Source organism: Pristiophorus japonicus, chromosome 18 (genome assembly GCF_044704955.1).
Source record: "Pristiophorus japonicus isolate sPriJap1 chromosome 18, sPriJap1.hap1, whole genome shotgun sequence".
Lineage (NCBI taxonomy): Eukaryota > Metazoa > Chordata > Chondrichthyes > Pristiophoridae > Pristiophorus > Pristiophorus japonicus.
Window position 1 is genome coordinate 107,248,976 of NC_091994.1, and position 24,615 is coordinate 107,273,590.

The window sequence follows — 24,615 nt, forward strand, 5'->3', positions numbered from 1 at the left end:
TATACATCCTTTCCCAGTAGGCATAACTTCGCATTTCTGGTAACAATTTTGTAAATCTTGTCTGCATCCTCTCCAGTGCCTCTATATCCCTTTTATAATATGGCAACCAGAATGGCAAAGTGTGGTCTAACCAAGGTTCGATACAAGTTTAGCATAACTTCACTACTTATTTAATTCTATCCCTCTAGAAATAAAACCCTCGTGCTTGGTTTGCTTTTTTATGTCCTCATTAACTTGCGTCACTACTTTTACTGTATTTGTACTCCCCAAGATCCCTTTGTTCCTCTACCAAATTTTGATTCTTATTTTCCAAGTAATATGTGACCTCATTTTTCTTACCAAAATGTAATAGCTCACACTTATCTGTGTTGAAATTAATTTGCCAATTTTATGCACATTCTGCAAGCCATACTAGGCAAATAGCTAGGAAGCTTAGTGTAATAGGTGAATACAATTTATGATCCACAGAACCACTGACTCTGGAGGGAGGGGGTTACAAAACAATGTGACTTTGTTGCCGACTGAAGACAATAAATGGGACAATGAACAAATTTACCAGAGATTGGGAAAGTAAAAGAATTAAAAATCACATTGAAGCCTTTGCACAACGTTTATCCAGTTGATCATATTAAGCAAGTATGTGGATGTATACTGCTATATCTTTAGTTGGACTGTACACTAACTTATTGTCAGAAAGTGCAGAGCACTTAGCAGCTTTCAAAACATTTCTGGAAAAGGAAAGATTACTTGCAAATGCAAGCAGCTTAACCCTACATGGCTGTGGTTATTTCTGGAACAGAACCAGTTGATTCGTGCACGAATGATGATTGTCCATAATGGTTTGTGTCCAACCTAGAGCAATGCACAGATATTTCAACACAATTTCTCCATTTAGTCCAATGAAGAAACATAGAAAGTAGGTGCAGGAGTAGGCCGTTCGGCCCTTCAAGCCTGCACCACCATGCAATATGATCATGGCTGATCCTGCTTTCTGTCCATACCCCTTGATCCCTTTAGCTGTAAGGCTAAGCCTAACTCCCTTTTGAATATATCTAACGAACTGGCCTCAACAACTTTCTGTGGTAGAGAATTCCACAGGTTCACAATTCTCTGAGTGAAGAAGTTTCTCCTCATCTCGGTCCTAAATGGCCTACCCCTTATCCTTAGTGCCTCAAGTCCAGCCATAGCCTGAGTCTCGTCATTCTCATCTTAAATTCTCACCCTATCTCTGTAATCTCCTCCAGCCCCACAACCACCCCCGCCGCTCCCCCCCGCCCCCACAAGATGTCTGCGGTCCTCGAATTCTGCCCTCTTGAGCATCCCTGATTACATTCGCTCAACCATTGGTGGCCATGCCTTCTGTTGCCGAGGGTCTAAGCTCTGGAACTCATTGCCTAAATTTCTCTACTTCTCTTTTCTCCTTCAAGACGCCCCTTAAAACCTACCACTTTGATCAAGCTTATGGTCACCTGCCCCAATTTCTCCTTTTGCGGCTCAGTGTCAAATTTTTTATTTCATAATACTCCTGTGAAGCGCCTTGGGATGTATCACTACATTAAAGGCACCTTATAAATACAAGCTGTTGTTGTTAAATGACCAGTCAAATGCTATTAAATGTGGCAATTCTCTTGCTGATGATAGCACCCTCTGCAGAGTTCTTAATAACTCCCTTTCTGAAAGGAAACCAGCAACCAAACAACAGCAGGCACACACACACACACACACACACACACACACACACACACAAAACTGGACAGTGAGCATCCTCAATGATCAGAGGAGCAAGTCAATAATCATCCAATAAAGGCTGACCAAGTTTCTGCCAACTCACATCTACTTTAAAGATGGAAATCTATCTTCAAATACAAACATTCAGATCCATAATTATATGTAATTTAACACATACAAAAACATGGAGAAGCTGGCTGAAAAGCTGAAAGAAGTAAAAATTCTCAAGTAAGCTGAATCCCACAGGTCACTTTGGTGTTCTACAAAGGCTAGACACATCCAGTGATCAAATATTGTACCTTATCTGACAAGACGGAAAAGAAACCCTATCTTTTACTTCACGGAGTTGTTGAAGCGAATAGTATAGATGCAGTTAAGGGGAGGCGAGACAAGCATATGAGGGAGAAGGGAATAGAGGGTTACGCGGATAGATTTAGATAAGGAAGGACAGGAGGAGGTTTGAGTGGAGCACAACGTCGGCATGGACTGGTTGGGCCGAATGGCCTGCTTCTGTGCCATATATCCTGTGTAATTCTATGAATTACATAGAAATTACAACATGAAAACAGGCTATTCGACCCAACCAGTCTATCTTGGTGTTTATCCTGGGCACGAGCAATAGTCTTAATCCCTTGTTCCCATTTCCCTTTATTTCATTTCCTTTCCTTCAACTACCGAAATAGCCTATTCTTCAATTTGACACGGTTTCTGCTTCAATCATCAACTCTGGTACTGCATTCAGCAACCAAACAGCTTCTGTGAGAAAGGTTCTCCTCTCTCTAGCCTAAATCCCTTGCATTTAAAACTCTCATGTTTACGTTTCCTCATTCTAGACAAATAAAGCCCCAACACGCAGAATTCTGCCCCATATCAGCAGGCATATAAATGCAGTTAGCTGGACCATGGCTACAGTTGACCTGGACATATCTGTGATATGCCCATCGATACTCCAATTCAATTTTACCCAACTCATTGTGGTTCACAGAACCACCAGAGTCATATTCGTGAGATATGTCCTCGTTATGGTTATCTCCAGCGCCACCGTTATCCCACCTCGCAAAAAAATGACCAAAGAATTCTCAGAATAGCCAGTTGCAAGTGAGACAAAGAAGCAGAACCAATGCCACATTTATGGAGTGAATGGAGAAACCTTGTGAACGAGGTGAGTTTTGATCTTCTTGTCGGGAACCCAGAAAAGTCAGTGGTCAAACAAATGTAACTATCGGAGAAAGATTTTTTTTCATACTGAAACCACTGCAGTTTTGACATTTTTCCTCAACTGGTACAGTAGTAAAGAGGCTAAGGAGCATGCAACTGGCTTCAAAATTGGTTAGTACAGAATCATGATAAAATTACAGAGACTAATTATAGTTCCTGGAATTTGTTGAATTACAGTACAGTATTCGAATTGTACCACTAGGACCTGATCTACATCATCACAAAAGAACCAGCCCTGTTCAGCAAAACAACATTACCCAATAATCACAAAAATGGTTTAAACAGAAGAGATTTTCTGCACAGGCTTGTATTACAGGGTACCACCAAAGTAAAAATGTGAGCATGACATGCTTAAATACCATATTAGCTACACTAAAGAATAGCTTCATTATGTTAACCCCTGGGGTATCTTAACTATAGAGCAGACTTCATCCAAACCTTAAATTACAAAACGCAATGAATAAAACCAAACAAGAGTCTTCTTGTTTGCAGCAATGTAATGTACGACATCTTGTATAGTGAGATGACATCTTATCTGTGTTATGCGATTAAATATTTTCAGTCTTTTGATATTTCTGACATTTTAATGGTTTAGTGGGCTGAGCCGAAAAGGACGGGAACATGACTGAACTGCAAATAGCCTTCCATGTTTCTATTTTACATTTTGAATGGTGCAGAAAACTGAAGATTTAAGGAGCTAATGAATGAGAATGTGAACATTTTAATTACATCAGAGACAATTCTAGCATGCAGCAGAACAGTACAGTGAAACAGCTCCTGTGAGTTTCGACACACGCACATTGGTCCATCATTAGAATGACGCATATATTAATTTTTCTTTGACAAAATATATTATTGCTGTTGTCATTCATTATTTGGTTTACTTCAGTGGTGACAGTTCAATTGCAAAATGGAAGTTTCTGTTGCAAGGTCAAATCAGGCTTTTACTGTGGAATTTTCAACATTTTACACTTATATACATAAATATTTTGCAAAGTTATAATATTTTTATCCCAACCAATAGCCTAATCTTAAATTAGAAACCAACCAATCTAAAGCAACAGTGGCCTCCTTACCTAATGATATCTCACCACTTCACCAATCCAAGCGGCAATCTACCTATACCCTGTATTAAAAGTCTCCCGTATAGCGCACACTTCTTCTAAGTGTTACACTCTCGAACACTTTTACAATTATTGATGCATTGATTTGATTTGATGCATTGATTTGATGGGGCAGGATTCAACTTCTTCCATCACTATAAATCAGTAGTCCTGATAATACATGAAGTGTTACATAGCATAACATCCCTGTTGTTGTAAAACAGTGTTATAACAACGTTCTACCCTCCATAAACTTGAGGTCATCCAAAACTCTGTCGCCCATGTGCTAACTTACACCAAGTCCCGCTCACCCATCTCCCTTGTGCTCACTGACCGACATTGGCTCCCAGTTAAGCAACGCCTCAATTTTAAAATTCTCATACTTGTTTTCAAATCTCTCCATGGCTTCGCCCCTGCCTATCTCCAATCCCCTCCAGCCCTATCACCACCTATTCTGGGCTTTTGAACATCCCAGATTTTAAATGCTGCTCCACTGGCGGCTATTGCTTTCAGCTGCCTGAGCCCGAAGCTCTGGAATTCCTTCCCTAAACCTCTCTACCTCTCGTTCCTCCTTTAAGTCACTCCTTAAAACTCTTTGACCAAGCTTTTGGTCATCTGGCCCAACATCTCCTTATATGGCTCAGTGTCAATTTTTTTTGGATAACACCCCTATGAAGTGCCTTGTCACGGTTTTTTACATTAAAGGCGCTATAAAATGTAGGTTATTGTTGTTGTTGCTGTTGCCCTCCGGCTTACCATGAATGATGCCATGGGAGATCTGCCAGAAACAAAGATGCCAGAAACCATTTTCAAACTGTGGAGAATTAGGATCCAAGATGTAGTGTGTAATTTATAGAATTAGTCCCTCTTACATTTGACAATTGTCCTTTGCAGTGATGTGAAATTTCCTTTTATGGAACTTCTATTGTTCCACAGACAAAAGGAGGAAGACTACTGACCTGAAGGATGGCAGCACCCCAAAATCCCTTTGCATGTTTTCGTTTGTTCCTCAAAGAGGAATAGTTAGATATTCAGTCTGACAGGTTAAGAGAAAACATGTGAGCCATGAAGAAAATATCTGGTTGCAGTGGACAGCAGCATCTGGAAATGCTGAAACTGTGTGTGACATATAATTTGTGTATTAGAAGTTGAAAATGTCAGTATCCATCATTGGCTTTTTCTTTCCCCGAGTACGTATCGGCTATGTATTCTGGGTATGTTTGGCATTAGTAATTTGTAGAAACATTCCTGTGGCTGCAAGTTTCCTAAGAGACAGAATTATTACTTACCTTGTAGAGGCTACTTTATTCAGGGTACCTCAAACGCCACAAGAGTGGGTTGGCACAGACTGTCTGGAGAGAAATACAAAGACATTGGGCTGGATTTTCGGGTCCTTTGCGCTCCGGGTCTCACCCCGGAGCGGCGTGAAATGGGGCGGCAAGGTCTTCTGCATCCGGTCGGGAGCTTCGGATCGGGTTTTGCGGCGGTGCCGGGAAAAGCTGCGCCAGGCGTGCAACGCCGCTCATTGCGACATCGGCGTGAGTTTTGACTTGCGCCCGACCCGTATGCCCCAAAGCGCGCCCCGCGATGACTGCCGGGGACCCAGAGCGCTCCAGCCATGCTGGTGGCGGTGAGGTAGATAAAGTGCAGAAAATGTAAGAGAGAGTATTTATTCTTTTAATTTTTTTTTTTTATAAGCGATTTGTGTTGTGGTGGTGTGGGTAATGTTTTGGGAATGTTTCTTATGAGAGCGCAATCTATTCCCAGCCGGTGGCTTTCCCTCCCCGAAAACAGCAAAACCGAATCCAGCCCATAACCTCCCTTTGAGACCAGGTGATTTGCCCAAGCTATATAAGGGGGCCACGTCAATGTGGCAGGTTTGTTTTTGTCAAAATATTAACTATAAAAGAGACCCCCTGAAAAGGCCAGAGTGGTCAGCCAGCTGTCAGTGCAATGTAGGATTCATTAGTGGCTCAGTGATAACTGTTCAGTTGCTAGTCAGATTTCAGTAACTCATAATGGAGGACTTGTGAAATGTATGTACTATCCACTTAACTGCAAATAATAATAATGATAATCAAACATTATCCTTCCAAGTGTGGATTTGGTCTGAAGAGATCATTTTCTAAGCTGTACATCATCAAAGTTAAGCACTGATGGAGCAGTAGTTTGTGTTGAAGAATTGAAAGCATCACACCAGAGGCATAATGGCACAACATTAAAGCGTAATGGTTTCAGCACTGTTTTTCCACGAGCAGATTAATACCAATACACTAAGTAAGCCAAGTGACAGCACTGCGGTAGGTCATCCAACTCTCATGCTCAGCGTTTTAACTCCAAGCTGCCCTCTGGGAATGGGAAGTCTCTGAGCAGAAATGCCAAGGAGGGCTGAGAAGGAACACCAGCTATGAATAGGATAATTATGTTGATATAAACTTGCAAATAGAGGTGCTGATGGAGTCAAAACACGAGTCACTAGAACCTGGTACCGGAGCACCGATGCAACCAAAACACTCAAAGCGTCACTTCCTGGACTATCTCAGAAATTGCAATGAGTGCACTGAAAGCAGACCCAAAGTGAAGGGTAGTGAGGATGAGCCCAGAGAACAACAACTGGAATAATCATGCATTAACGATCTCATCATCCCTTTTCTACTGGAGATTTCACACACAAAGGAAAATTCAAATGAAGTAGCCCAAATCTTCAAAAGATGCCCCAAACTATAGAAGTGTTAAAAGGGGCCAACAGCCAATGATAGAGTTGATGCAAAGTGAGACAAACAACTTAAAGTTCTATGAAGGTGACGAGTTGCTGCATTTGAGTGTTGTCTCTGTACCTTCTCAATGCTGGCCAATTCCAAATGAGAACTCCCCTTTATGTTGCTGCTTCAGCACTGGCTGGTCCTGGAGCAATCCACACCCTCACATCAGTGCAAATGAACTGAAGTCAAAGCAACAGGAGTCAAAATGGGCTGGCGAGATGATGAAAACAGTTCACTCCTATCCACATCACCAGAGTTGTAGCCGGAGCATATCACTCAAGGTCAGTTCATAGCAAAAAGACTCGGTGGCACTAGCTGAAGATAACCTTGTAGCCAGCAGTATCTCTAAAGCCAGTGCCATGTGGTTTAGGACCAGCTCGATTGGTACAGGGCCAAATATGGTACCTTTGTTTATACTTCTCTCTCTTGACTTAGGGGCCCCAAGATAGATGTGTGATGACTCCAAAGTCTCATTTGCAACTTTCCTATTTTTTCTGTAAACCTTCACTGACGTCAGAAGATCCTTCATTGACGTTAGAAGATCTGTACAGTACAGGTAACCATGTTAAGATCTCAAAGCTCAGCCAGAATAAATGACCAACAATACATGTGGTTTTCCTTTGCTACTCACAGCACTGTGTCTCCGATAGCATTTTGTCTCAGGAAGACAAAGAACCAACCCACCTTGTGAGGTATGCACACCTCCTCCAAAGGCAGCAGCACTGTCTTCTTCTTAGACGGTCCTACGTATCGAGGATGACTTGCTTCCACCAAAAAGGGATAAGTTCACAGGTGTTTCAATGAAGTACCTAATATTCCAGGTTCCGAACTGCATACTGAAGGATGGAAGATGCCTGTGTGTGGATATTTTTAATGTGTGGTGGCCGTTGCACACCAGCCACCACACAGGCTTGACAGAGCTAGGTCTTGGTCCAGTGGCAAGGATTGACCAGGACGACTGGAGACCAGCTCTGCTGCACGGACCTGGTGCACACATATCGCTGTGTGGGCTGGCCCGTGCTGCCCCTGGGCCCTCGCCTCTTCTGGGCCCTGAACTCACGCCTCTTCTGGGCTACAAAAAGCATTGTAATACAAGCGGGGTATCAGGATACATCTTGTCATAAAAGAAGAGATTGAATCGTTTATACAATCACGTGAACCCAGGCAAGTGAATCAGCTTTGAGTTTTCCACTTTTCCCAATTTTTGAGCTTTCTATTTTGTCTTGAAATTTCCATTTACTATTACTGGTAGCAATTTGTGCTAACCACTATTGCTTTTGCTGTGCTTCACCATACAATAGGCATATCTTCAAAAGAATCAACGTGGTGGTGATGATGTTACAATACCAGCACTGAAATAGCAACAGGTAACAGAAAGGCAGCATTACAATTAACAATATGTGGTTTCATTAAGTTATACCATTGTAACCATTTGCAAGACACTTGATTTCTCAATCAATTCGCAGGTTTTCTATGTTAAAATGTCTGATATAAATGAAAGCTGTTGCAGTAAACTGAAATTTAAAAATAAGGGTTATTCTAAACTTCATTCGGTGTGTAAAGTGGCAGATTTCATACTGCTACTCATTTAATTTTAGTACAATCGACGTAATCTGTCCAATTTATAGATTTGAAGTCATGGCCCGTATCAGAGAGACAAAAATCTGCAGCTTCGAATTACAGTACATCTGTTCCAGTGAAAAAACCTTGAAAGCTGCAGACTAATAAAACCTATCGTGAGTATAAGGTATACTTAGCACGGTTAGAAATGGTTCCTAAAAGTAACTGAGTGGCATACTGCCCTTTCACCCCTGACCTCGACAGCAGAAGCACTACAGATAGCCTCGATGACCCTGAACTAAATTGGCCAGTGCTCTCACTCCTGATCCCCTGCCAGTGACCCCTGCTGAAAAGAGGTGTGTGGACATTGAGGACTGATTCAATCACGCTCAGCTGTGATGCTTCCTACAACCAAATCAGCTGTTGATTTTCTCGGCTCACATATTAAAAATGGAGACTTTGATAAGGTATTGCAGGGTATCTCCCCTCTCTTTCCCTGCACGAGGAAGTGGTTTCAGGAGAGCACGAACAGAACAAAATTAGAAAAAAAAATAAGGGGTTTCTCAACAATTTTGACCCCTCGTTCTTACTGATGTGGATTCACAGCTCAGCACTAGTTGGGATTTATACACAGAGCAGATACAAGGGTGGACAGTGGGAAAAGTGTAAAATTCACACAGGTATCGCATTCTGAGACTAGAATTAAACGATGTTGTTCAGGCAGGAGTGCAGGACTTTACTCTGCATCTACCTGGGTTAGATCAACTTCACAATTTCTGATATGGACACTGGCTACCATTTAGCTGCATTAATATCTCACCCCAATGAGCACAAAATTCACTATAATAAATTTGAAAACATGAAACGTCTAACTTGAAAAGGCAATATGAGGCTCCACAATAACCTTAATCAGTGCTGAAACTTGGGGGGAGGAGGGGGTGGGAGAGAAATGTTCATGCAGGCAATGGGTGTGTGAAAAACTTCCAGTTTCAAACCAGAAATAGTCAATCCTCTTTACACGATTCAGGATTAGAAATTAACACGGTATATACAAGTAAAAAGTCCAAAACTCAAAATTTGGCTTTCTGCCAAAATTATTTAGCATGCCAGCAGAAAATGTGTTGAGGTAGTAGGATTTCCTGGTATACTGGAGAGAGTGCCAAACGACAATTTACTGCATTCCATTTTAGGATTACCAGACACATCATTCCAATGTTGAATTATCATTTAAGTACTATATACTGCAATATTTTCTGGGAATCAAACGGCAAAAATTTCAATAGACTGCAAGTCAATTATTAGACCTTTACTAAGATCATCATTACACATTAACTGCATGGAGGCGATGTCATCACAATTCCTATCACCGAAGGGGAAAGAGCTACATCAAAGTGATTTCAAGGCCACAATCTTAAATCAGGGGTTCAAGTGACAGTTAAAAACAGCTCAAGTAATACTCAAAGGTTATGACTTCATCTGAACCCCCTGACAAGTACTGCCTTGTAATCTTGGCATCCTTATTGTCTTTTTAAACATCACCCAGAAAACTAATCATGAAGTACTACTTGCCTCCAGGCCTGTAGACAACATCATCTTCTGTTACAAATGAAGTTATATCTCCAGTCTCTGCTCTCTCATAACGTGATTTCTTTTTAGGTGCTTTCTTTATTTTTGACTTTTTCCCAGACTCCTCGTTAGTAGCACTGTCTTTGTCGTTGTCTTCATCTTCAGTGTGGTCACTTTCCGCATAATTCTTCGCACCTCCTTCCAAAGTGCAGCTACGGCGCGGCCTGGAATGCTCATTCTCTCGTTTATCCCTTCGATCTCTCTCCTTGTCCCGATCGCGATCTTTCTCTTTATCTGCTGTCATGATTCGCCACGTTCCTTCCTCTGTCCTCTCACGGCTTGGCCTCCGTGAAAGGTAGACAGTAAGCCTGGGCTTCAGTCTTCTGAATTTAATGCTCAATTCCAGGAAAAATCCGGCCACTCCAACAACTCCAAAATGTTAGAAACGGCTGGAAAAGAAACAAACAAAAAGAAACAGATTACAAAATTATCTTCATAAAGCAGTATGTTCCAAATATGTGCCTGCCCACTTGGATTTGCTGAAGGGGAGCAGAAAAAAAGGGAGAAGTTGAACAAGGGAAAAGAGATGCATTGCCCATCATGGTGACAATGTACCTTAAAAGAGCTTTGTCAGTTGAAACTCCTCATTTTTCTCCCCAACCCAAATACCAACTCTGATCAAGGTAGAGATCAACCAGGTAAACTACTGAGCTGTACAAGGATACCCTAAGAGACACTCCTCCCTTTATTCAATTTCACGAGTGACAAAGATTAGGAACTCAGCAGAATAAAGGACCAAAGTTGTGTTCCAACACTCATGTGCTTACACACCAATCCACAGCACCACACTCCTACAGCCATCAGACCTCACTGTTGCTAATCACAGCGCTGATCATGACTGATAAAAAATATAACACCCGAGCCAAATTCTAACCGCCTTTAAACATGATCTGATGGTCTATTTGATTCCACTGTCACACAGAATAGGTGTGGAGGAAATAGTCGTTATATTAATCTACTAACTGTTGATAAAGGACAGCTTTTGGCTCTGTTTCAATAATGTTCAGATTTTATTACAGGGTAACAGGGCTGTGTTGTCACGTATAGTTAGTCAACTTAGCAGCATTCTCACAACACAAAGGTCCTCCATAACCTGACCCCACCACACAGCACTGCCCCCGAATATCAAAATCCACGATGAGACCTAGGACAACGTGGACCATTTTCCATACCTCGGGTGCCTACTGTCAGCAAGAGCAGACATTGCCGACAACGTCCAACACCGCCTTCAGTGTGCCAGGGAAATCTTTGGTCGCCTGAGAAACACTGTGTTTGAAGACCAGGACCTCTGGCACCAAGCTTATGGTCTACAGGGCTGTAGTGATCCCCCGCCCTCCTATACGGCTCAGAGATGTGGACTATATACAGCAGACACCTCAAAACACTGGAGAAGTACCACCAGCACTGCCTTTGCGAGATCCTGCAAATCCACTGGCAGGATAGGCACACCGTCAGTGTTCTCGCTCAGGCCAACATCCCCAGCATCGAAGCATTGGCCATGCTCGATCAGCTCCGTTGGGTGGGCCACATCGTCCGCATGCCCGACACGAGACTCCCAAAGCAAGCACTCTACATGGAGCTTCGTCACGGCAAGCGAGCCCCAGATGGGCAGAGGAATTGCTTCAAGAACACCCTCAAAGCCTCCTTGATCAAATGCAACATCCCCACCGACACCTGGGAACCCCTGGCCCATGACCTCCCATAGTGGAGGAAGAGCATCCGGGAGGGTGCTAAGCATCTCGAGTCCCATCGCCGAGAGCAAGCAGACACCAAGCGTAGACAGCGGAAGGAGCGTGCGGCAAACCAGACTCCCCACCCACCCTTTCCTTCAACCACTGTCTGCTCCACCTGTGACAGAGACTGTAATTCACGCACTGGACTCTTCATTCACCGGAGAACTCACTTTTAGAGAGTGGAAGCAAGTCATCCTTGACTCCGAGGGACTGCCTTTGATGATTCTCGCCTGAGTCAGTAGGCCATGGGTTCAAGTTTCCTTCCAGGACCTGAACATGCAGTTCAAGCTGAAACTTAGAGGCTGCGCTGCATTGTCAGACATGCCACCCTTCAGAGTTAAAACAATACCCTGCCCGCCTGTTTCAATGCTTCAGCTGCACATTAAAGATCTCATGGTACTATTTGAAGAGGAGCAGAGAGTTCTTCCAGAGCCCTGACCAACATTCTTCCCTCAAACCAACACTACCAGAACTAGATTAACTACTCATAAGAACATAAGAAATAGGAGCAGGAGTAGGCCATTTGAGCCTGCTCCGCCATTTAAGATGATCATGGCTGATCAACCTCAACTCCACTTTCCTGCACTATCCCCTTAATATCCAATACTCATCTCATTTGTGTTCATGGGACATTGCAGTGCACAAAATGGCTACCAAATTCATCTGCATATTGTTTGTGAAGTGCTTTTGGACTTTACTGAGAGATGTGATAAGGCAGTATATAAATGAACATTCATTCTTTCTATAAAAAACAGAAAATGCTGGAAATCTCAGCGGGTCAGGCAGCATCTGTGGAGCGAGAAACAGAGTCCACAGATGCTGCCTGACCCGCTGAGATTTCCAGCATTTTCTGTTTTTATTTGAGATTCCAGCATCCGCAGTATTTTGCTTTTGTATTCTTTCTAATTGTGTTTAAGAGCCTGTTCTTGTACATCCATGAAGGAACTAACTGGATGTCTGCCATCTTGTGACTAAATTAGCAGGTTTTTTTTCAGGTTGAACATGGTATTCTGGTTTTATGCAAACCAGTATTGGATGAGGTCTCTGGGATCACTGACGCCCTGTACTATAGCATCATTCTATATGCCTGTTGAGAACTCTACAGTTAATGAATGATGCCTCTACTGATTGAACAAAATGGTCTAATGGAGCTGAATTACTACCAATTGGCAGATAACTTTTTCTGGATTCTAAATAAATCAACGTTTTTACCCCCCCCCCCCAAATACAGAGGAAGACTGGCAGTTGTAATATATCCATTACAATCATTTACCCAGGGTATTTTAGTGATCTTGTTTCCCTCCCTTCCAATTTTATCCACCCACTCACTCCCATCTTCACTCCTGAAGAAGTCGTTGTTGGGAAGGAGTTCCTTGGATGATGGGCACCCTCCACTGCCTCATCCAACTTGCTATTAAAAATGTGAGCTTTGACAATGAAAGCCAGCAGGCTATTCAACCTTTGGGGCCATCACAACTTGTTCAAGACTTTAGATATTCATGAATATGTTAAGTTCTTATTATTTGATACAGAATATATATTATAATAAAGTCCATCAATTCAATAGTAAGGCTGACATGATTTGGATAATGGTTACTACATGGCCTATGATGATTCTCGCCTCAGTCAGTAGGCCATGGGTTCAAGCTTCATTCCAGGACTTGAGCATGCAGTCCAAACTGTTTCAAAGATTGAAATTAACACAGTTAAACAACATCTAACCCATTTTGGTGAAAATTTCTGAGACAGGATATGCTATTGAGCTAATTTGTTGAGCCGCCCTCCTATATGGCTCAGAGACACAGACGATGTAACAGCAGGCCCTTCAAAACACTGGAGAAGTAACACCAATGCTACCTCCGCAAGATCCTGCAAATCCATTGGCAGAATAGGCACACCAACGTCAGTATCTTTGCTCAGACCAATATTCCCAGCATCGCAGCATTGATCACACTTGATCAGCTCCACTGGACGGACCACATAGTCTGCATACCTGACACGAGACTCCCAAAACAAGTGCTGTACTCAGAGCTCTGACATGGCAAGCAAGCCTCAAGTGGGCAGAGGAAACGCTTCAAGGACACCCTCAAAGCCGCCTTGAAAAAAATGTAACATCCCCACCAACACCTGGGAATCCCTGGCCCAAACCCGCCCAAAGTGGAGGAAAAGCATCCGGGAAGGCACTGAACACCTCGAGTCTCTTAGTCAAGAGCAAGCTGAAGCCAAGCGCCGACAGCGGAAGGAGCGCACGGCAACCCAGGCACCCCACCCACCCACCCGTTCCTTCAACCACCGTTTCTACCACCTGTGACAGAGACTGTAGGTCCCACATTGGACTCTTCAGTCACCTGAAAACTCATTTTTTAGTGTGGAAGCAAGTCATCCTCAACGCCAAGGGACTACCTATGATGATGATGAATTTGTAAAGCACATCACTATCTATTTAGCCCAGTTTCAAAAATACTTCAAACCAGGCAGATATACAATTGGAAAAGTTTTCAGAAGTCTTTTAAATACAAAATTCAGGCTGACGTTCCAGTGCAGTGCTGAGGGAGTGCTGCACTGTCAGAGGTACCGTCTTTCAGATGAGACGTTAAACCAAAACCCTGTCTGCTCTCTCAGGTGGATGTAAAAGATCCCATGGCACTATTTCTAAGAAGAGCAGGGGAGTTCTCCCCAGTATCCTGGCCAATATTTATTCCTCGATCAACATCACTAAAACAGATTATCTGGTCATTATCACATTGCTGTTTGCGTAAACTTGCTGTGTGCAAAGTGGCTGCCACGTTTCCTACATTATAACTTCACAAAGTATTTCATTGGCTGTAAAGCGCTTTGGGACGTCTGGTCGTCGTGAAAGGCGCTATATAAATGCAAGTCTTTCTTTTTACATTTCTATACAATCCCTATTTATGTCTGTAAATGTATTTTTCCGTAGCCTGTAAAATGCTGCATAATTGCAGTCATGCTTCTGAGAGTTTAATAAAATTATTTCATATACTTCCGACCACTGCACAGCCCTGTTGAAAAGAACTTGGCCATACATTCAGCATTTGAAATCAAAATAAACCAGTTGTTGCGAGCTGAGAATAGGAAAATAAAAATATCAGAGGATGAACATAAATATGCTTTATTAGTTGAAGATATATGGAGACACAGAAAGAAATCCACCGTGGCATATTCTTTACTACTTCTGGAATCATATCAGGTATGGGAATTACTGAAATCAACAACTTGTATTTATATAGCACCTTTAACATAGTGAAATGTTCCAAGACGCTTCATAGGATTATTTGGAGACAAAACAATTGACACCGAGCCATACAAGGAGAAATTAGGGCAGGTCAAAGAGGTAGGTTTTAAGGAGCGTCTAGAAGGAGGAAAGAGAGGTGGAGAGGTGGAGAAGTTGAGGCAAGGAGTTCCAGAGCTTGGGGTCTCGGCCACCAATTGTTGAGCGATTATAATCGGGGATGCTCAAGAGGACAGAATTAGAATGCAGACATCTCGGGGGGTGGGGGGGGGGGGGTTAGGGCTGGCGGAGATTAGAGGTAAGGCTCAATTTTGCCCAGGCCCGTTCTTTGGCGTATTGCCAGAGTTACACCTGTTTTTCTAGGCCAGAAATACAGCAAAAATATTTCTCCAAAGTTTCCCTGCTGTATTTTTCAAATTTGGCAGCTGGTGCTATGACCCCCCTCCAACCCTGTTTGAAGACGGTCGGTGGTGGCGAGAGTAAAAAAACAATGAAAACTTCAGAATTCCATGAAACTTCCATGTACTCCGTTGAAAGGTAAAAAAATGTAATCTTTATTATGGATATTTAAAGTGTTCTTGACTCTCTCCAAAAACTTCAATGAAAAACAATGTCGTCTTTCAGCGCCGATTTCTCAATGTGTGCTGCTTTCTGTTAACTCACCAGAAGGGAGTGGCCAGATATGTCGACCTAGCAGAAAATGTTTTTGGCCAAACTGTGAAAAATCATCAAAACTGACAAAAAAAAAAAGTAACAATCCTCACGATCCTTGCCCGTGTCATTCTTTAACTTGTCAATTTACACAAGTTTCTCCATTTAAAAAAAGTATGGAGATTGAGATCCTGAGAAAGATTGCAAAGTGCAATACAGCGGGATCTGGGGGTACTTGTGCATGAAACACAAAAGGATAGTATGCAGGTACAGCAAGTGATCAGGAATGGAATCTTGGCCTTTATTGCAAAGGGGGATGGAGTATAAAAGCAGAATGTCTTGCTACAGCTGTACAGGATATTGGTGAGACCATACCTGGAATACTGCATACAAGTTTGGTCTCATTTAAAGAAGGATATACTTGCATTGGAAGCTGTTCAGAAAAGGTTCACGAGATTGATTTCTGAGATGAACTTGATTTCCATATTTACGAAAGGATATACTTGCTTTGGAGGCAGTTCAGAGAAGGTTCACCAAGTTGATTCCGGGGATGAGGGGGTTGACTTATGAGGAAAGGTTGAGTAGGTTGGGCCTCTACTGACATGGATAGAGAACTGGTTGGCAGACAGGAAACAGAGAGTCGGGAGAAACGGGTCCTTTTCAGAATGGCAGGCAGTGACTAGTGAGGTGCCGCAGGGCTCAGTGCTGGGACCCCAGCTATTTACAATATACATTAGATGAAGGAATTGCGTGTAATATCTCCAAGTCTGCAGATGACACGAAGCTGGGTGGCGGTGTGAGCTGTGAGGAGGAAGCTAAGAGGCTGCAGGGTGACTTGGACAGGTTAGGTGAGTGGGCAAATGTATGGTAGATGCAGTATAATGTGGATAAATGTGAGCTTATCCACTTTGGGGCCAAAAACACGAAGGCAGATTATCTGAATGGCGGCAGATTAGAAAAAGGGGAGGTGCAATGAGATCTGGATGTCATGGTACATCAGTCATTGAAAGTTGGCATGCAGGTAGAGCAGGCGGTGAAGAAGGCAAATGGTATGTTGGCCTTCATAGCTGGGGAATTTGAGTATAGGAGCAGGGAGGTCTTACTGCAGTTGTACAGGGCTTTAGTGAGGCCTCACCTGGAATATTGTGTTCAGTTTTGGTCTCCTAATCTGAGGAAGGACGTTCTTGCTATTGAGGGAGTGCAGCGAAGGTTCACCAGACTGATTTCCGGGATGGCATGACTGTCATATGAGGAGAGACTGGATCGACTGGGCCTGTATTCACTGGCGTTTAGAAGGATGAAAGGGGATCTCATAGAAACATATAAAATTCTGACGGGACTGGACAGGTTAAATGCAGGAAGAATGTTCCCGATGTTGGGTAAGTCCAGAATCAGGGGATACAGTCTAAGGATAAGGGGTAAGCCATTTCGGACTGAGATGAGGAGAAACTTCTTCACTCAGAGTTGTTAACCTGTGGAATTCCCTACTGCAGAGAGTTGTTGATGCCAGTTCATTCGATATATTCAAGAGGGAGTTAGATATGGCCCTTACGGCTAAAAGGATCAAGGGGTATGGCGAGAAAGCAGGAAAGGGGTACTGATGTGAATGATCAGCCATGATCTTATTGAATGGTGGTGCAGGCTCGAAGGGCCGAATGGCCTACTCGTGCACCTATTTTCTATGTTTCTGCGTTTACTCATTGGAATTCAGAAGAATGAGAGGTGATCTTATTGAAACGTATAAAATTATGAGGAGGCTTGACAAGGTGGATGCAGAGAGGATGTTTCCACTGATGGAGCAAACTAGAACTAGAGGGCATGATCTTCGAATAAGGGGCCGCCCATTTAAAACAGAGATGAGAAGAAATTTCTTCTCTCTGAGGGTTGTAAATCTGTGGAATTCACTGCCTCAGAGAGCTGTGGAAGCTGGGACATTGAATAAATTTAAGACAGAAATAGACAGTTTCTTGAACAATAAAGGAATAAGGGGTAATAGGGAGCAGGCGAGGAAGTGGAGCTGAGTCCATGATCAGATCAGCCATGATCTCATTGAATGGCAGAGCAGGCTCGAGGGCCATATGGCCTACTCCTATTTCTTATGTTATTTATGTATTTCTTATTAAAAAAAATCATAACCAATTCAGTTACACTGGCGCAGATTCCTGGGAGAAACTTTGATTTAAATACCTGTGCGCCAAAAAAACAGCACAAATAACCCAGGAAAATTGAGCCCATAAGGAGGGGCGAGGCCATACAGAGATTTGAAAATAAGGTTGAGAATTTTGAAATGGAGGCGTTGCTTCACCAGAAGCCAATGTAGGTCAGCGATAATGGGTGATGAGTGAGCGGGACTTGGTGCAAGTTAGGACACGGGTAGCCAAGTTTTGGATCACCTCTAGTTCATGTCGGGTAGAATGTGGGAGGCCAGCATGGATGAGGGCTTCAGCAAAGTTTGAGCTTGGGCAAGAGTGGAGACGGGCAATGTTACGGAGGTGGAAATAGGCGGTCTTAGTTAGTTATGCTGCGGATAGGTGGTTGAAAGCTCATTTTAGGGTCAAATGTAACACAAGATCAGCTATGATCTTATCGAGGGGCCAAATGGCCTACTCCTGCTCCTATTTCTGATGTTCTTATATAAGGTTGTGAACAGTCTGGTCCAGCCTCAGACAGAAGTAACTTATAAAACAAAAATCTACTTACTGCAATGCAATTTTGAACGCCAAGCAAGAAATGGGATTTAAATATAATTGAATGACTCCAGGAGTCCAGAAATATTAAATTGGTCCAAATAGCTATTGGCATGCATTGCCACATTGTGCTTTTGGTAATCACATTTTGCGGCATGTACCTTCTCTGACTATGCATGAAACGAATGTTGAGGATTTTTCCTTTTGAACTGTGAATAGCATCTCTGACACCAAAACTGAAATACTATAAAAGGAACCAACTGTACAAAGTGTTCATATGTTTCTGATCATTTATTTAATATATCATTTTCAGCAATAGAATTTCTTTTTCCTTTCAACAATAATAACTTGTATTTATAAAGCGCCTTTAACATAGTAAAACGCCCCAAGTCGTTATCAAACAAAATGTCCTCCCCAGTGGTGTTTTGTCAAGAGAATGGGACAATCCAATCAAAAACTCCAAGGTTGAAAACAACAAGAGCATTTTTCAGCTGGAGCCAAGGGGAACCTTCCTGAATCGATTTCTTCCCTCCAGTCAAGCCTACCCTCAAAGAGAATGCCAAACACAAAATGGCAATCAAGACTGAGACAGTGCAGTGCTCTAGTTTTGGAACTATCAGACCTTACAAAATGAAAACAAAACAACGTAAATGACATAACCCAAGTTCCAATTCCGAAAACTAAGAGAATTCAGTCAGAGTTTAAAGCCCCAAACTCATCCATCAGTAAGTAAATATGGCAGCAAACTGCAATGCAGATCAATATAAAATTTTACTGATGTCCAGATCTTAGTGATTATATGCTTATTTATTTGAATCAGATTTAAATGCCTGTGCCAAGGAGTGTTTATAGAAGTCTGATCCTTTCATTAATTTTAATGATCCACAAGGGTAGGAGAGTTTCCAGTGAATATTACTGCTCGCAGACCATCGTCTTTACTCTGGAAAATAACTAACAAAGCAGCCGGCTGTGCCGTCGAAAATAATCCAGACTGATTTTATCTTCATCTCGCACAATCATGGCAGGGCAACTAAAATTAATCATCCTTACTTAAGTCAGTGTTACATATTTTACAAGCATTTTGTCATAGGATTGCCTGGAACAAATCCTTAAAGCCTGTTAAATGACGCCACAATGAATGAAAGAAGTGTGCATTTATGTTGCACTCAAATATCCCAGAATCTACTTTAGCAAGAGGAAGTACAGCTGGTGGAGGAGGGCCTGGTGCAATATAAAAAAAGGAAAGAGAGTGAAGAATTTTTTAGAACTATTTTTTCATTAACTTAAATAGATTTTTTTCTTTGAATTACTGCTCCAGCAAAATATGTTCTCTGTTGCCTTTATTGACAAATGATGCGAAGAAGAGGAAACAATGAGGGGTAAGGTAGAGGGTAAGGAAGGAAAGGAGGGAAGCAAGGGAAGGGAAGGGAGACCGACTTGCATTTATATAGCACCTTTCATGACCACCAGATGTCCCAAAATGCTTTATAGCCAATGAAGTACTTTTGAAATGTAGTCACTGCTGTAATGTGGGAAACGCGGCAGCCAATTTGAGCACAGCAAGCTCCCACAAACAGCAATGTGATAATGACCAGATGATCTGCTTTTTTAGTGATGCTAATTGAGGGATAAATCAGGGATAACTCACCTGCTCTTTTTCGCAATAGTGCCATGGGTTCTTTCACATCCACCTGTTCGGACAGATGGGGCCCTGGTTTAACAAGTCATCCAAAAACAGCACCTCCAACAATTCAGCACTCCCTCAGCACTGCACTGGGAGTGTCCGCCTAGATTTATGTGCTCAAGTCTCTGGAATGGGGCTTGAACCCACAACCTTCTGAGGCTACCAACTGAGCTACAGCAATATACAAAGCATTGTCACATACTGAGCGGCATTTCTTCCATTTTTGTAGGGTAAGTATGAACTATGGTGTCTTTAATGACACATAGAGGAAAAGAGATGGAAAGGAAATTGATCAGGATTTCATAAAAACTGCAGGAAGAGTTTATCCAATGAATAACAATGCCATTCAGACTAGGAAGGTCCCAGTTTCAATCCTGCTGTAGGCAGAACTGGTTAATCTCAACTGGAGCAGCAAAAAGGATGTTATAATTGGACTCTGTGCTGCTGGGTGATAATGGAAGGAGGAGACGATAAAGAAAAGGGGGAAATAATGGGCAGGATTCCCACACTTGCTCACTATCCATGAATCCCTCTTTAAAATGCACGGCTGCATCATCAAGTGAGAACATGGCTGGAGTTGGATGTGGTGCCCCTTCAGTAGAAAAACTGTCAAGACTCGCATATGAGTAAGTAGTACCTGGGTAAGGTACTTTGGAACAACTGTCACAATCGTGGAATCATACCCCAATCAGGGGCCCAACGCCTTCATGAATAGAGAAGGGAGAAAAGTGGTCGGGAAAAAAAAACTGTATAAGTCTCAACTCACACTGGTTATTGAATTACGTAATAGGTTAAATATTTCTTCAATATTTTCCAGGTGTTCAGAAAACCATGGCCAAATGTTTTGTCATTATATTTGAATAATAGCCATTTAGAGCCTTGCCTACAATGTGTAGCAATATCATCGATATGTCAACTTAATGTAACCATTGCTGTAATTTATTGTACATTTTAGCATACTTGTTTAATCTGCATCAATCACAGTTCTGTATTCTACTCCCTGGAGCTATTTTTGGTCTGCTTGCAAACACAATGGTCCCAGCTATATACAACAGGCATTTTGATATTTTCTGTGCAATAAAACTATATTATTATACTCCAGTGATATACAAATGTATCCCATTGTGTGATGTGATATAAATAGAATGATTGCATCATTCTCTGATACTTTGTTAGGAGATTTTCTTTTATGCTCGAGACAAGCCCTTCATCAACAGCACAGAACATGAGCAATTTGCAATTGTTTTCTCATTGAGGATAAACAACCACGACTTGGTTTTCTTTCTCCATGAAGTAAGATCAATCACAAGAAACCTAACTTGCTGAACATGATACCTGGATCATCATTTGCATATTGAATAGCAAAAATTTCAGAATTGAATTGTGAGGGGAGTCGAAAACTAGGAGCCATAAAATGGTAGTCACCAATAAATCCAATAAGGAATTGGAGAAACTTCTTTACTCAGAGGTCAGAATGGGGAACTTGCTACCACATGGAGTAGTACTGAGGGGAAGCTCGATAAGAACACAAGGGAGAAAGGAAGAAAAGGAATTGCAGATAGGGTGGTTAAAGCTCATGTGGACCAAAAACGGCCTGTGGGGTGGATTGACCCATCCACCTCCACGGAGGTGTGTGGGGGGCCTGACCCATCCACCTCCATGGCACGAACCTGGTATTGCAGTACTCCCAGGAACGGTGCAGTGGCTCTCGGCCTTTTGGCTAAGAGCATTGGCGCAGAGTGATCCTTGATGTGTGCAAGGTGACCTCTGGCGTTTGTGATTTGACAAAGAATTGGAAAGATTGGCTACGAATAAAAAAATTTTTTAAAAAACGGCCTTTTGGCTAAGATCAAGTGTAGTATCTGATCGTATCAGTTTAATATCCCCTATCTGGGGACCAAATATTAAATTGATTTTTGGAACAGGGAGATGGAACAGAGGCTTGCTCCGTCCACTCCACGCATCGACCTGGTATTGCAGTGTTTCCAGGAACGGTGCAGCTTCCCCTCTCGGCCTTTTGGCTAAGATCAAGTGTAGTCGCGCAAAGTGATCTTTGGCGCTGGAGTTGATCTGACAAGAATGAACAAAAAAAAAACACCGGCGTAGATCAGTTGAGTGAATTGGCCTGTTTCTGTATTGTAAATTCTATGTAACTGAGCAGAATAGCACAAATGCATTTAAAGGGAAGCTAGATAAGTACATGATGGAGAAAGGAATAAAAGGGCCTGTTGATAGGTTGAGATGAAGCAAGATGGGAGGAGGTTCATGTGGAGCATAAATACAGGCATAGACCTGTTGGGCTAAGTGGCCTGTTTCTCTACTGTAAATACTTGGGACCCAAAATTGGTCAATACATAAGGACTGCCCATTTCTTGGCGGTATGCCGGCAGTGCGTCATTTCAAACCGAAGAGGACAAAATTGGTTGATTTTTTTTCGGCGGTATGCCAGTGGTCTGCAGCAGGCGGTAGGTAACACAGCAGTTGATCCTGATCGACATTCTTTTCGATGGACGGTGCAGCACTGAATTGCGCATGCTCGTTTTTTTTTTCTTTCTTCCTTTTTCCACAGAAGCATTTTACCCGCGATTTCGGGGGGTCAGAGGTCACCTGCGCATGCGCAATGAGTTGCAGTCGAGGGGGAAAGTGAGAAGGGGCAGCAAGCTAGTCGCTGGTCAGTTACTTTAAAAACACATTGCAGAGTTTAAAAATATTCATAACAAATAATAATTCTATACTTTGAACAGCAAGACATATTTTACAAAGCAAAAATCATAACATAAATATAATGGAGATGTTTAAAAAAAAGTCGAAGCGCAGAAACATCGAAAAGGACGGGAGGTTGAGGGCACCCGCTTTCGACGAGACGTAGTCACCCACCCTTCGCGAATATTACAGCGAGGTACTCCTACCTAATGAAGGGTGGTCGTGGAAAGCCCCCCCCACCCCCCAAAGGAGTACAATAGGATATGGGACAAGATAGGGGAGGCTGTGTCCTCCACAAGTACCATGGTACGCACCGGGGAAAGGTGCCCTAAGAGGTGGAATGACCTGGTGAGGGTAGCAAGAGTAAGTAATGATTTTATTTCTGCACCCCCCCATGTGCCATGTACCATGTAAATGTAGGTTCAATGTCACACGGATGATGTTATTTATCTTAAGGTTACGCCGATGTATTCGTGCTTTCAGGCAATGACAAAAGGATCAATGTAGTGTTTTAATGTGTGCGCGCGTGTGTGACCCTGTATATCTGCAATGTTGAGATTGAAGATTTTTTACTGTCATTTACTTCACTTTCTGCAGAAGACGACATCTGCAATCATCATTATCGGCAGTCCCTCGGAATCGAGGAAGACTTGCTTCCACTCTTAGCATGAGTTCTTAGGTGGCTGTACAGTCCAATACGAGAACCACAGTCTCTGTCACAGGTGGGACAGATAGTCGTTGCTAAGCTCCCGGGCAACTATGGCGGTGCGGCGTTCCACTGCTGTTGGAGTTGTCCATGAGGGTCCTGACGTTCCAGGTCCCGAACTTCATGTTAGAGGAGTGGAAGATGCCTGCGCATGATTTCTTTTAACGTGGGGTGATCGTTGCACGCCGGCTACCACACGGGCTTAGCTGAGCGAGGTCTTGATCCAGTGACAAGGAAGTCCAGGACGACTGGAGACCAGGCACTGCTCTATGGCCTAATTGCCTGCAGCGAAGTGTTGGCCGCAGGCTCGGCGATGGGTAGCGCCTTTGGTGGTAGGTGGTCCAAGGTTTGTTTGAGGGCAGGCATTGGGGGGCCAGCGTTGCACTGGGGTTCAGAATGGGGGGTGGGGAATGGGGGGGGTGGGCAGGGGGTCACAGCCATTGTACTCACCATGTGCTGGAGGAGGAGAGGAGACCAGGCCATCATTGGGGAAGGAGAGGTCCAGACTGGTGGGGGGGGTGGGGGGTGGAGGGAGGAGGTGGAGGCCCGATAGCCAGGTCCAGCCGCCGAGTCGTCGCAGGAGGTCCAGGTCGCGTTGAGTCGTCCAACCGCCGCAGGAGGTCCAGCCGGAAGGCCCAAGTTGGGTCGAGTCAGCAGGAGGGCCAGCCGGGAAAGACCGATGTGCGGTGTGGCAGAAGGCCTGAGGTAGGCCCGAACTTTTGGGAATCGCGGGGTTAGGGTTAGGGTGGGGATTTAAGTCTTTAAGATCTGCAATAGCAGCTCATTAGCAGCATACAGGGGGAGGACCCACAACCCAAGAGCCATTGACAGTAAAAGAGATCCGTGCCCTGTCCCTGTTCGGGGATAGCAACCATGCCACCACCAGTATTGGAGCTGACCCACTCACACAGGATGGTAAGTTGAATACAATCCCCCGTCTGTGTTGCGGTCCTGTCATGTAATGTAACTGTATTGTTGGCCTCACATAATGTAATGTAAGTTTATTGCACTCTAATGTTGGCCTCATGTGACGCACCACAATGCGTATATGGATTGTCTGTCTGCGATATGTAATACAGCAGTGGTGGACATTTAAGTATGACTGCGCTAAGTCACTGTACTATGTACTCATGTAACCCTGACCCCTCCCCCTGGTGCCAAGCATTTTTAAATGTTGTTTTGTACTTCCAGACTCGGTCGATTC

At 43.2% G+C, this 24,615-nt stretch overlaps 1 protein-coding gene and 1 non-coding gene across 11 annotated transcripts in view; one reads left to right on the plus strand and one right to left on the minus strand.

The window, feature by feature from the left end:
• The window catches only part of rerea (arginine-glutamic acid dipeptide (RE) repeats a), a 564,590-nt gene that overhangs the window by 401,568 nt on the left and 138,407 nt on the right, over positions 1–24,615 (minus strand). For all 10 annotated transcript variants that reach the window (XR_011587646.1, XM_070860497.1, XM_070860493.1 and 7 more), the window contains exon 2: positions 9,941–10,386. Coding sequence is in view for 9 of the 10 variants with exons in the window: in XM_070860497.1 (XP_070716598.1) it covers positions 9,941–10,241 (301 nt within the window). In the remaining variant the exon portion in view is untranslated. The remainder of the gene's footprint in view (positions 1–9,940; positions 10,387–24,615) is intronic.
• On the plus strand, positions 21,820–22,007 carry LOC139229412 (U2 spliceosomal RNA). Its single transcript, XR_011587712.1, has one exon. It is a non-coding gene; the product is annotated as a U2 spliceosomal RNA (small nuclear RNA).